General features: G+C 38.2%; 1 protein-coding gene across 5 annotated transcripts in view; it reads left to right on the top strand.

Annotated features, from left to right (window-relative positions):
* PKHD1L1 (PKHD1 like 1) overlaps positions 1–13073 on the top strand; it is a 193822-nt gene that overhangs the window by 35461 nt on the left and 145288 nt on the right. For all 5 annotated transcript variants that reach the window (XM_060393472.1, XM_042254383.2, XM_060393473.1 and 2 more), the window contains exons 13-18: positions 1892–2160; positions 3762–3853; positions 7584–7743; positions 8041–8176; positions 8955–9098; positions 12225–12382. In XM_060393472.1, the coding sequence (XP_060249455.1) occupies positions 1892–2160; positions 3762–3853; positions 7584–7743; positions 8041–8176; positions 8955–9098; positions 12225–12382 (959 nt within the window). The remainder of the gene's footprint in view (positions 1–1891; positions 2161–3761; positions 3854–7583; positions 7744–8040; positions 8177–8954; positions 9099–12224; positions 12383–13073) is intronic.

Genomic DNA, 13073 nt, shown 5'->3' with positions numbered 1-13073 from the left:
TGATAATAAATTTCTTCCTAGTTTTTCTTTTCTTTTTATTTCTGGATTAGAAACTATTTCTATTAAATTAGCTGAATCAAGGCTATACCAGTGGAGGTTCACCCTGTGAAAGCTCTATTGATAGAGTATGAAGGTACTTTTATTTCAAATCAAATGATTGTTACTAAATGTTGGTATAGGCCAATGGAAACATTTTAAATGCTGTTTTCCCAGTTAAAAAATAAATCAGTTCAGTTCAGTGACTCAGTCGTGTCCAACTCTTTGCGACCCCATGGACCACAGCACCAGGCTTCCCTGTCCATCACCAACTCCCAGAGCTTGCTCAAACTCATGTCTTTCAAGTCAGTGATGCCATCCAACCATCTCATCCTCTGTCGTCCCCTTCTCCTCCCACCTTCAATCTTTCCCAGCATCAGAGTCTTTTCCAAGGAGTCAGTTCCTCACATCAGGGGAGAAAAGTATTGGAGTTTCAGCATCAGTCCTTCCAGTGAATATTCAGGACTGATTTCCTTTAGAATGGACTGTTTGGATCTCCTTGCAGTCCAAGGGACTCTCAAGAGTCTTCTCCAACACCACAGGTCAAAAGGATCAATTCTTTGGTGCTCAGCTTTCTTTGTAGTCCAACTCTCCCATCTATACATGACTACTGGAAAAACCATAGCTTTGACTAGACAGACCTTTGTTGGCAAAGTAATGTCTTTGCTTTTTAGTATGCTGTTTAGGTTGGTCATAACTTTTCTTCCAAGGAGCAAGCATCTTTTAATTTCATGGCTGCAGTCACCATCTGCAGTGATTTTGGAGACCAAAAAATAAAGTCTCTTACTGTTTCCATTGTTTCTCCACCTATTTACCATGAAGTGATGGGACCGGAGGCCATGATCTTAGTTTTCTGAATGTTGAGCTCTAAGCCAACTTTTTCACTCTCCTCTTTCACTTTCATCAAGAGGCTCTTTAGTTCTTCTTAAATGGCAGAGGTAAATCCTTATCTAGAATGATTTACATGTGATCACAGGGAATGGGGAAAAATGGAACTCAAAAGGATTTAACCATTATAATTAGGAAAAAATAACACTGGCAAGTGTTGTTGTTGTTCAGTCACTAAGTTGTGTCCGACTCTTTGCGACCCCATGAACTGCAGCAGGCCAGACTTCGCTGTTCTTCACTATCTCCCTGAGTTTGCTCAAACTCATGTCCATTGAGTCAATGATGCCATCCAACTATCTCATCCTCTGTTGCCCCCTTCTCTTCTTGCCCTCAGTCTGGCAAGTGTAAATTTACTTTAAATGAGAATGTTCTCCCTCTGGTTCTGTCCAAAAAGGAAATGAAATCCTCGAGAACAAAATTATGTTAAAAAGAAGAAAAGTATTAACAAAAACCTAAGGCCAACAGTGTGTGTTCGTGGAGCCATTAAATGAGTAACTTTCATTAGCGATACTAATCAGGGTGAATGTTATGTAATCAAATAGTCTGAATTTTGAAATTTTGAGTCTTGACTACATAAAGCAACATCAGTCTTATCAAAAGTAATAATTATATTATTACTATCTTATGTAAGGCATTCACTGAGTACCAGGTACGTTGCGTGTGTGTGTGTGTGTGTGTGTATAATATCTAATCCCCATAGCAGCCACACAAGTCATAATATTAGACTCATTTTACATAATGTAGAATCAGAGGTTTAGATGTATGAAATAATAAATAAATTGTAGATTGTCTTAATAGCACTCTGTCCTCTGGGTACAGATACAGGTAGAGATATATGTAATTGTTTTGTTTATACATATACTCTAAAAATGTGAATAGAAATAGAATATCTATAAGCACTACCCAAGTAAAAGTTATTGAGATATTGCATCAAAATTCTGATGAAAGCCTTCTTAACTGTGTTCAGGAGGGAGAGGCCTAAAGCTTGAAGTGTGGAATAGTAGCCGGCCAGTACATCTTGAAGAGATACTCGAGTACAGTGAAAAAACTCCAGGGTACATGGGTGCCATTTGGGTAGACTCAGCTTCCTATGTTTGGCCCATGGAACAAGACACATTTGTTGCACGTTTCAGTGGATTTTTGGTGGCTCCAGAATCTGACGTTTATAGATTCTACATCAAAGGTGATGACCGTTATGCTATTTATTTCAGCCAGACTGGACTTCCAGAAGATAAGGTAGGGAAGCCACAGCATACCACGTGGTGTTATAGAAACAATATGGTAGCCTTTATATGTGTCCCATTTATTCAACACTAAAACCAATGAATATACTAAAGAATCTATGTGGTGGGTACTTGACTATTTTAACACATGTGATATAAGCCATGAAGTCATTATGGCTAAAATTATACCTAAATTTTCCTTCACTAAGAAAAAAAAATACATTTCTTTTAAAATTAAAGATTATTTTTATTATGAAAAAATTTTAATCACCCATACGAAATTTGGAGAAGAGTACACATATTTCACTGTTCTACCAGATCTGTTTCACTATTACCTGATCATGAGATTAAAGTCTTTTATCTCCTTTGATCTATATTTTATTTTTTACATAAATAGGATCCTGTGACCAAATTTATAATCACTTTTATCATGTATTAGTCTTTTCACATATTATTAACTAGCTTTTATGATGCAATGTTTGATGACTAATTAGTACATTGTTGCATGAGTTACTAAAGTTAGTTAAGTAACTTTCCACATACTGATACGTTTTTAACTTCTGATATTTTATAATCACAAATAATACTCTGTTGAACATTTGTGTCCATTACATTATTACATGTTTTATGTTATTTCTTTAGGAAGTGAAAGTGAAAGTCGCTCAGTCATGTCTGACTCTTTGCGACCTCATGGTTTGTGACCCCCATGGACTGTCCATGGAATTCTCCAGGCTAGAATACTGGAGTGCGTAGCCTTTCCCTTCTCCAGGAGATCTTCCCAACCCAGGGATCGAACCCAGGTCTCCCACATTGCAGATGGATTCTTTACCAGCTGAGCTACAGGGGAAGCCCAAGAATACTGGAGTGGGTAGCCTATCCCTTCTCCAGCAGATCTTCCCGACCCAGGAATCGAACCAGGGCTTCCTGCATTGCAGGCAGATTCTTTACCAACTGAGCTATGAGGGAAGGACCATTTCACAAATGTGAAACTGATAGATCAAATCAAAATTACTCGCTACATACATGGCAAGGCTGTCTTCCAGACTGGATGAACAGGTTTAAATGCCTGCCTGTAACACATGAATTCCAATTTTGCAGTAGTTTTTCAATATGTTTCTTTTAAAGACAATGTAGTCATTTCTGTTGGGAAGCCTAAAGTCTTCTCTTTGTAGAGTGTAGACCCACTTAGTGATCTTTGGCATCTTTCATATCTCTTTTTAATGATCTCATTTGGATTAAGTCCCTCAAAGTTTTCTGCAGAAAAAAAGAATATTTTGTTTAATAATAAGCAACCTTCCTCCCAGTATGGGTCTTTAAATTTTCCATTTGCAGTTCTAATTGTGGAAAAGCTATGATCCGTGTGTGTTCATGGAATAGTGTGGTTGATGTTCATTAACGTTGGCAGGAGTGAAGTGAGCTTTGATAATTTTTTAAAATCCTTTTCATCATGAATAATATATTAGAAGAAAAATATGAAGTATTTTCATGTTTTTCTGTTCATAAAAGGTCTAAGACTGAGAGAAATAATAAATGATAAATAAATGCTGAAAAGTCTTATTAATAAGTTCTTCTCTCTTTCTCCTCCCCCCCCACCCCCCGTCTTTTTGGGATAAGGTGAGGATTGCCTATCATTCTTCCAATGCCAACAATTATTTCTCCAGCCCAACACAGAGATCAGATGATATTCATCTTCAAAAAGGAAAAGAGTAAGATTTTTTTCTTTTCTTTAAACTATTGTGTGATATTTTAAAACCATAAGTTTATATATAAAAATATTTTAAATTTGTTTCATTGGTGGAAGTGATGTTAATTTATTGGTTCAATTTGTAATTGGCCATTCTCCATAATTTTGTTACATTTTGTATTCTAAAGAATACTGGCATTCAGCTAACTAGGGAAATTTGAAATCTAAATTATTCCTGTTACAGAAATTATAATTTTGTGAAATTTTCCTAATCCTGCCTCAGTTTCTTACTAGGACCTTTCAGTCGATCCAGCTATCAAGTTCTCTGCTCCTGTTTTCTCTGTTGCTGGAGAAAAACCACAAAACCACATTGATTGGTGCCACAGTTAATATGTATTTAATACTTATGATATATTTCAGACCCTGGGCCAAGTACTGGAAATTTAATACTAAAGATATTAAAACATACTCCCTGCCCTTATGTGGTACATTTTTTTTAGTGCTGAAAGGTTCAATTTCAGACAGAAAATGAGAATATTATTCAAATAGCTAATAATCCCATTCAAAAAGCTCTTCAGGATTCCTAGAAAACAGGGAGGTAAAAAACGTGATATATGCAAAATAGCTGTTACATGGAGAACATCAAGAGGGTCATGTAAGTTACCTTCCTTTTACCATTTGTATTTGTTAGGTTTTGCTGCATAAGAAACCATTCCCCCAGATTTGGTAGCTTGAAGCAACCCAATTTTATGATTATCTAGGTAGTTCTTTTGATCCTGGCTATGTTAGTTGGTGATTAATGGTCCAGGATTGCCTTGTTCGCATATCTGGAGTCTCAGCTGGCCTGGCAGGAACTGAAGCATCTAGGATATCTCAAGCCACAAGGTCTTTCATGACAGGCCGTTGCAGTGTCCTGGCAGTCAAGAGGGTAATTCCTAATGCACAGGGGCTTTTTAAACTCTGCTTATGTCACATTTGCTAATATCTCAGTGACTAAAGCAAAAGGCCAGACTTAGGTTCAGTGGGTGAAGAGACAGACTTCACTCCTTTTATTTTTTAATTTATTTTTGGCTGCACTGCGTCCTTATTGCTGCTCTCAGGCTTTCTCTAGCTGCAGCAGAGAGCGGTATCTTCATCACAGTGCGTGGGCTTCTCCTTGCGGTGGCTTCTCTTTTGCAGAGCATGGGCTCTAGACACACAGGCTTCAGTAGTTGAAGCTCTCAGGCTCTGTAGAGTGCGGCATTGGTGGTTGTGGCACATAGACTTAGTTGCTCTGAGGAATGTGGGATGTTCTGGAACAGGGATCAAACCTGTGTCCTCTGCTTTGGCAGGTGGATTCTAAACCACTGGACCACCAGGGATGTCCTGGGCTTCGCTTCCTGGTGGGAGGAGTTTTGTTCTTCATTCTACCACATCACCCTTCCAGATATTGATTAGATTATGCTCGTAGGCAGCATCATGGAGTTGGTCAGAGAGGGGTGGGATCAATGGTACCTGAGAGAAACTACACTTAATGTTCTCACTGAAGTCTTAGGAATAATAAGCATTCCATTCTTTTTCTCTTCCCCCTTCTATTATCACTGCTTTATATACTCAAGCCTTTTCTTTTTTAACCAAGATCGCCAGGCCAATTCAGAGTAAATGGAGTACCTTGTTAATTTCTATTGCTATTCAATACACCTTCAGGCTTTGCTTTGACCTTGGAAAATGAGTTCGATTTACCTGCTTGACAAGAGCACAGAGCTTGCATGAAGGTGGCTTGTAATACATCTGCCGCCTGATGATCTGTGCGTCTGCAAACTAGCTTGGAATTTACACATTGGCAGGAATAATGATGCCTGTGAGTTCTGAAATTGAGGCCACATGGTTGGTTTGTTGCACAGTGGTCCCTGGGACCTTTCCGAAGATACCTTGTCTTGCCAGTTCATTTTACTCAAATAATACAGCCTATCTCTGTGTGCATATCTCTTGGGTCACCTCCCTTTCTATTTGAATCCTACCTCAGTTACTAACTTTTAAATAATTTTCCAGTCTTTAAAATTCTTAGTTTCTGTATTTCATATGAACAAACAGAATAATAAATGTATTTATAGGATTTTGTGACACTTAAATAGAGTAATGTCTGTGAAGTGCTAGCATGTAGAAAGTGCCTTAAAATATATTTAAGCTGCCAATAAGGATATAGAATTTAATGGTTCTTCTCCGAGTCCAGGCTCCCCTTGTGGCTCAGCTGGTAAGGAATCCACCCACAATACAGGAGACCTGAGTTCAACCCCTGGGTTGGGAAGATCCCCTGGAGAAGGAAAAGGCTACCCACTCCAGTATTCTGGCCTGGAGAATTCCATGGACTGTATAGTCCATGAGGTCGCAAAGAGGAGGGCACGACTGAGCAACTTTCACTTCACTTCAATTTTCCAAGGCCTGCTCCATATTAGTATTGCCTACCTTGATTTGGCAGAGATGACAGGTTCTCAGGGCAGCTGAAAGCCTGACATAATCCTCCAGTATCAGTCCTGTGGAGGAGATGACCCAGAGCCCCATCTCCTTGCCAGATGGGAGATAAAAAATGCACTTCATTCACAGTCTTTCATGAACCATGGACACTTCATCTCCATATACAAGAGTATCTGCCGAATGATGTGAGGCCATTTAAAGGAACTCTTAGCTGGCCTCTTCAAAGATGGGAGCAGTGTGACACTGATAAAGACTTAGTAGGAAAGATCCGCTGGAGGAAAAAATGGCAACCCACTCCAGTATTCTTGCCTGGGAAATCTCATGGACAGAGGAGCCTGGTGGGCTGTAGTCTACAGGGTCCCAAAGAGCCAGACACAACTGAGCAACTGAGCACACACAGAGTAGTAGCTTTGCACTCACCTGTAACAACTGGTGGGCGAACAGCTAATTCTGAATAGCCAGTTGGATGATGGGCAGGGACCCTCAGGAATCAGGAATTCCAGATTTGAGGTATGAATCTCATCCAGCTTGTTGGAGGGCCGTCATCAGCCTAATCAGTAAAAGTTTCCTGAGACAGTGTTTTATTTCCCAAGTTACAAGTGGAGACAATATTTAAGGAACTTAGGGTAAGAATTTCATCCCTGACACATACAACCACTCATATACAAAAAGTATATGGTATGTCTGAGTCTACCTGACATTTTCCTATACACATTACAGTACTTTACCCTCTTTGTGTCCTGTGTTTTATGTCAGGAAGTTTGTTATAACCTACAATGTAATTGTTTTCAGCTTCTTGAGGATAGAAGGTAGTATCTCTTCTCAATAAATATTTATTGACAAAACCCAGTGAATTTGTCGTTTTCTTTATCTCTAATGCAGATATCTTACACAACTCATTTTCTTTTAGCAAACTGCTGTGAAATAATTTGATAGTTAAAATCAGGGACGTGTGTATGTGTGTGTGCTAGTCACTTCAGTTGTGTCCGACTCTTTGAGACCCTCAGGACTATAGCCCACCAGGCTCCTCTGTCCTTGGGATTCTCCAGGCAAGAACGCTGGAGTGGGTTGTCATGCCCTCCTCCAGGGGATCCTCCCGACCCAGGGATCAAACCCTTGTCTCTTACATCTCCTGCGTTGGCAAGTAGGTTCTTTACCACTAACACCACCTGGGGACAATATAAATCATTTATTTGGCAGGTATTTTATATCATGTAGAAATTTATTCATTGAAAGCAAAATTCATGATTAAGTGCTCTGGAGAAAAAGTTCCAATCTTTAGTTATTCTATTTTCCAGATATTACATTGAAATCTTGCTACAGGAGTACAGACTAAGTGCTTTTGTGGATGTTGGACTGTACCAGTATAAAAGTGTCTATACTGAACAACAAACAGAAGATGCAGTGAATGAAGAACAAGTCATCAAATCCCAGTCAGCAGTTGTCCAGGAAGTACAGGTTGGCTGTGATTATAGATTCACCTTAGAGAAAGCAAATGTTCAAAGATAAAACTCTATTTGGTTATTAACTGTACTAGGTAAGATACTGTTTGAAGGGGAAGCACTCGTGGAAAATTATTAAATTGTGCCTTGGAATATCTGTAATTAAAAAGAACCTGTTATTTGATGACTTACACTTTAAAATAGTTTATTGTTTACAATAAACTATAGAGGCATGCAGTAGCTGATTTATGATGCTTTTAAAAATGTATTTTTCCATGTAGTAAACAGATGCTTTTTTTAAATTGGGGAATAGGTTATAACATTGGAAAACTGGGAAACAACTCGTGCAACTAATGAAGTGCAGAAGGTCATGGTAACCAGCCCATGTGTGGAAGCTAATTTGTGTTCACTTTACCAGTATAGATTGATCTATAACATGGAAAAAACTGGTAAGTTGTAAAAAATAAAGGAGACTTTATTTCTCTTTATGTATAGACAAAATTCTTAAAAGGGATTTGCTCTAGTCAAATTCTACTATCTGGAAAATACAGTTTTAATAGTATGCTAGGTAAAGAAGCAAAAAAAAAATGTTATGAAGAAAACTCCTCAGACTGGGATAGAAAATGGCATCAATAAAAACAACTTTCAGGTATATACTGTCATTTTCTTCTATAAGGATCATGATAAATGCATATTTAAACACACAAAAACATACCTGCAACTCACAGGTATAAGTTAATAGGAATTAAATATATCATTACAAACAGGTAATCATTTCTTTCAATTTCTCAAATTAAGCGATAGACCTATGAGACACTAGTTTATCTGTTAATAAAGATATTGTATTAAAAAAGATATTGTATTTTTTATTTTATAATAAATCCAGAAAAATGATTTTTGCTACTTCTATCATTTCAACAAGTAAATACTGGTGAATACTTACTATTTGCCGCATGAGATGCTTATTACCATGGGAATATTGAAACAATAAAATATGAGCCCTGTCCTCAATAGATCACAATCTAATTAAGTAGTCAATAATATTGAATTTGAATCTTTCAGAACATAATTTCACTAATAACTTATGGTACAGGCTGTAGGTACTTAAAAAAATTCAAATATAAGGCATCAAAGCTGGTTGTGGTAGAGCAGAGATTGCAACCCATTTTTTTCTGATTAAAGTTCCTAATCATTTGACTTTTAAATTTTATTTTATTTCGTACAAAGTCTGGCTACCTGCTGATGCTTCTGAGTTCATACTGCAGTCAGCCTTAAATGACCTCTGGTCTATAAAACCGGACACAGTGCAAGTAATAAGAATACAAGACCCCCGAAGCTATGTTTACCTGATAACCTTTATATCAACTAGAGGTAAGCATGTATTTCATTTTGAAGTTCTATAATGTTTTTCTAGGAAACACATTTGTATCCTGTGCACCTCCACTGAAAAAGGTAAAAGCACCCTAAAATGGGAGGAGAAAGGAAGTGGATTCATAGTGTTGATCAACTTCAGGAGAAACAAATTAAATGGTTAATTTTTTATATTGTAATTTAAATTTTAGTTGTATTTCAAAGAGTGTACAGCTCCAAATGCATGAGAAACACATTGCACTATAAGCTACAAATACACTATTAGTAATAGTCTACTTTATATTTAGCAAAAATCAGTGAAGATATTTAATTCTGGAAATGAAATTTAAGTAAATCAGTATTTCTCAGGAGACACTTAGTCTGGCCAGATCTTGCCCACTGAAAGGATTCTCTGGTCACACCCACATAGGAAACACTGCATGCCACACCTTCTCCTTGAATATTTATAGAACCTATTAGAATATTAAAATCCCCAAGCAATCCTGCAGTGAGCAATAAAAACAACAAAGCACCAAAAACAAAAACAAAGCAGTGCACCTGTATTTAATATAGCATTTTCCAAAATTATTTGATCTCTTTACCCTTTTCAAGTAATAGCTATTAGCTTCCAATTACATTTTCAAATCTTAAAGCCAAATTTAGCAACCAATTTGGTGTCTCAGACAGTAAAGACGCTGCCTGCAATGGAGGAGACCCAGGTTTGATCCCTGGGTCAAGAAGATCCCCTGGAGAAGGAAATGGCAACACACTCCAGTATTCTTGCCTGGAAAACTCCATGGATAGAGGAGCAGCCTGAAGAGCTATAGTTCATGGGGTTGCAAAGAGTTGGACACAACTGAGGAACTAACACTGTCTTTCTTTTTTTGGGTATTTGGGATTTCTGGCCCATGAAATAGATCCTTGAACAAATTGCTTTTTTTGGAGCAATCACTCTTTTCTAATTCATATAGGTAAAATGTTACATCAATATTTATGTCTCATTGTATGAACTTGTTAATTTCATTGCTGAGTAGAGAATTTTAACAAAAAGTTCTACAAATTTCCCATAGGTTATGTTGTCAAAATGCTATATAAATAAAGATATTGTTATCTTTGTTCTCTCAGAAACATGTTTTTAGATCAAAGAGAAATTTTAAAGGTTCAGCAGAAACCTTAACTAATATGATATGGTACTTAAATCATAACTGGGCAAATTCTAGGACTTTACTCAACAGAGAAAGGCAACAGGATTCCATTGTTAAAGCATCTTCCTAGTGAAGAGAAACATCTGAGGACAAAGCCTGATTTCTCTCAAAGTGAGATGGTATAAACAAGCCTCACAGGCATGAGACTGTTTCCTGTGATTCGCCTTTGTACTCTATTCATCTCTGAGGAAAAGAGCAGTTCCCAGCCTAGCCCTTTACACTATGATGATGGTACTGGAGCAAAAATAAAAGGATTTTTGGAATATTCTATTGCCCATTGATTTTTACCTCTTGATTCCAGTGCCCAACTTCTATTTATCTTACAAAGCATCCTTTTAAGCTACAAAAACAGAACCTTAATATATATAAGTTACCTTAATCGGCTATTTTGCTATTTCTACTAGGGCTAAATGGACTGGAAAAGGTCAGTTTTCATTCCAATCCCAAAGAAAGGCAGTGCCAAAGAATGCTCAAACTACCGCACAATTGCACACATCTCACATGCTAGTAAAGTAATGCTTAAAATTCTCTAAGCCAGGCTTCAGCAATATGTGAACCGTGAACTTCCAGATGTTCAAGCTGGTTTTAGAAAAGGCAGAGGAACCAGAGATCAAATTGCCAACATCCTCTAGATCATGGAAAAAGCAAGAGAGTTCCAGAAGAACATCTATTTCTGCTTTCTTGCCTATGCCAAAGCCTTTGACTGTGTGGATCACAATAAACTGTGGAAAATTCTGAAAGAGATGGGAATACCAGACCACCTGACCTGCCTCTTGAGAAATCTGTATGCAGGCCAGGAAGCAACAGTTAGAACTGCACATGAAACAACAGACCGGTTCCAAATAGAAACGTCTGGTTCCAAATAGTACATCAGGGCTATATATTGTCACCCTGCTTATTTAATTTATATGCAGAGTACGTCATGAGAAACACTGGGCTGGAGGAAGCACAAGCTAGAATCAAGATTGCTGGGAGAAATATCAATAACCTCACATATGCAGATGACACCACCCTTATGGCAGAAAGTGAAGAAGAGCTGAAGAGCCTCTTGATGAAAGTGAAAGAGAGTGAAAAAGTTGGCTTGAAGCTCAACATTCAGAAAATGAAGATCATGGCATCTGGTCCCATCACTTCATGGCAGATAGATGGGGAAACAGCAGAAACAGTGGCTGACTTTATTTTTGGAGGCTCCAAAATCACTGCAGATGGTGACTGCAGCCATGAAATTAAAAGACGCTTACTCCTTGGAAGGAAAGTTATGACCAACCTAGATAGCATATTAAAAAGCAGAAACATTACTTTGCCAACAAAGGTCTGTCTAGTCAAGGCTATGGTTTTTCCAGTGGTCATGTATGGATGTGAGAGTTGGACTATAAAGAAAGCTGAGCGCCGAAGAATTGATGCTTTGAACTGTGGTGCTGGAGAAGACTCTTGATGGTCCCTTGGACTGCAAGGAGATCCAACCAGTCCATCCTAAAGGAGATCAGTTCTGGGTGTTCATTGGAAGGACTGATGTTGAAGCTGAAACTCCAGTACTTTGGCCACCTGATGCGAAGAACTGACTCATTGGAAAAAACCCTGATGCTGGAAAAGACTGAGGGCAGGAGGAGAAGGGGACAACAGAGCGTGAGATGGTTGGATGACATCATCGACTTGATGGACATGGGTTTGGGTGGACGCTGGGAGTTGGTGATGGACAGGGAGGCCTGGCGTGCTGTGGTTCATGGGGTCGCAAAGAGTCAGACACGACTTAGCGACTGAACTGAACTGACTGTGGCTAAGTCTCAGATTCGAGGATCTGCATCTTTTCCGTTCATCCTTTTTTGTGTGTGATAATGCAATTCCAAATAAAACCAGTTTTGTTAAATCTGAATTTCTTTCATGGCTATATTGATACTTAATTAATTGACTGCCTCAAATTCTGTTTGGTACTTCATTGCAGGAGACTTTGATCTGCTCAGTTATGAAGCATTTGAAGGGAACAATGTCACGCTGGCTATTACAGAACAAACCAAAGGAAAACCCAGTTTGGACACCTTCACACTCAGCTGGGATGGGATCACTTCTAGGCCTCTGACACCGCAGTCATCAGTAGCTGAAGTATGCTGTGTTCATTTTTCAAGCAGAAAGCTACTTAAACATCAGCCTTCTACAAAAACATATTTTAAGGAGTGGTAATACATCTCCTACTTGGCATGGTAGGTTAGAGCCAACTCATAGCGAGCAGAAGAATGCATTGGAGTATATATATATATTTTCCAGTTAATTTTTCATTTGATTGGGAAAGCTATTTATTTGGAACTGTTTGCCGCTGCTAAGTCACTTCAGTCATGTCCGCAACACCATAGTGGACGGCAGCCCACCAGGCTCCCTTGTCCCTGGGATTCTCCAGGCAAGAACACTGGAGTGGGTTGCCATTTCCTTCTCCAATGCATGAAAGTGAAAAGTGAGGAACTGTTTAATGAGGGGCTAATTCATTTAGTTTTACCTCATTGATGTTTTTTAAAAACTGCTAAACAAATATGCCTACAGTATGTAATAACTAAATAAGCTAAGATCAGCCAGTTGGATATAACTATTGACATTCTAAAATAAAAATCTTTTTTATTTTAATTAAAAAAAATTTTTTTGGCCATGCCAAGCATCTCATGGGATCTTAGTTCACTGACCAGAGATCAAACTCAGGCCCTTGACAGTAAAAGTGCCAAGTCCTAACTGCTGGACCATCAGGGAATTCCCTAAAATAAAAATCTTGAAACAGTCATTATACTGAGATTATCATATATAAACT

This window comes from Ovis aries, chromosome 9 (genome assembly GCF_016772045.2).
Source record: "Ovis aries strain OAR_USU_Benz2616 breed Rambouillet chromosome 9, ARS-UI_Ramb_v3.0, whole genome shotgun sequence".
NCBI classification, from domain to species: Eukaryota; Metazoa; Chordata; class Mammalia; order Artiodactyla; family Bovidae; genus Ovis; species Ovis aries.
The sequence above is the reverse complement of the archived record's forward strand: the minus strand, read 5'-3'. Positions and strand labels throughout refer to the sequence as shown.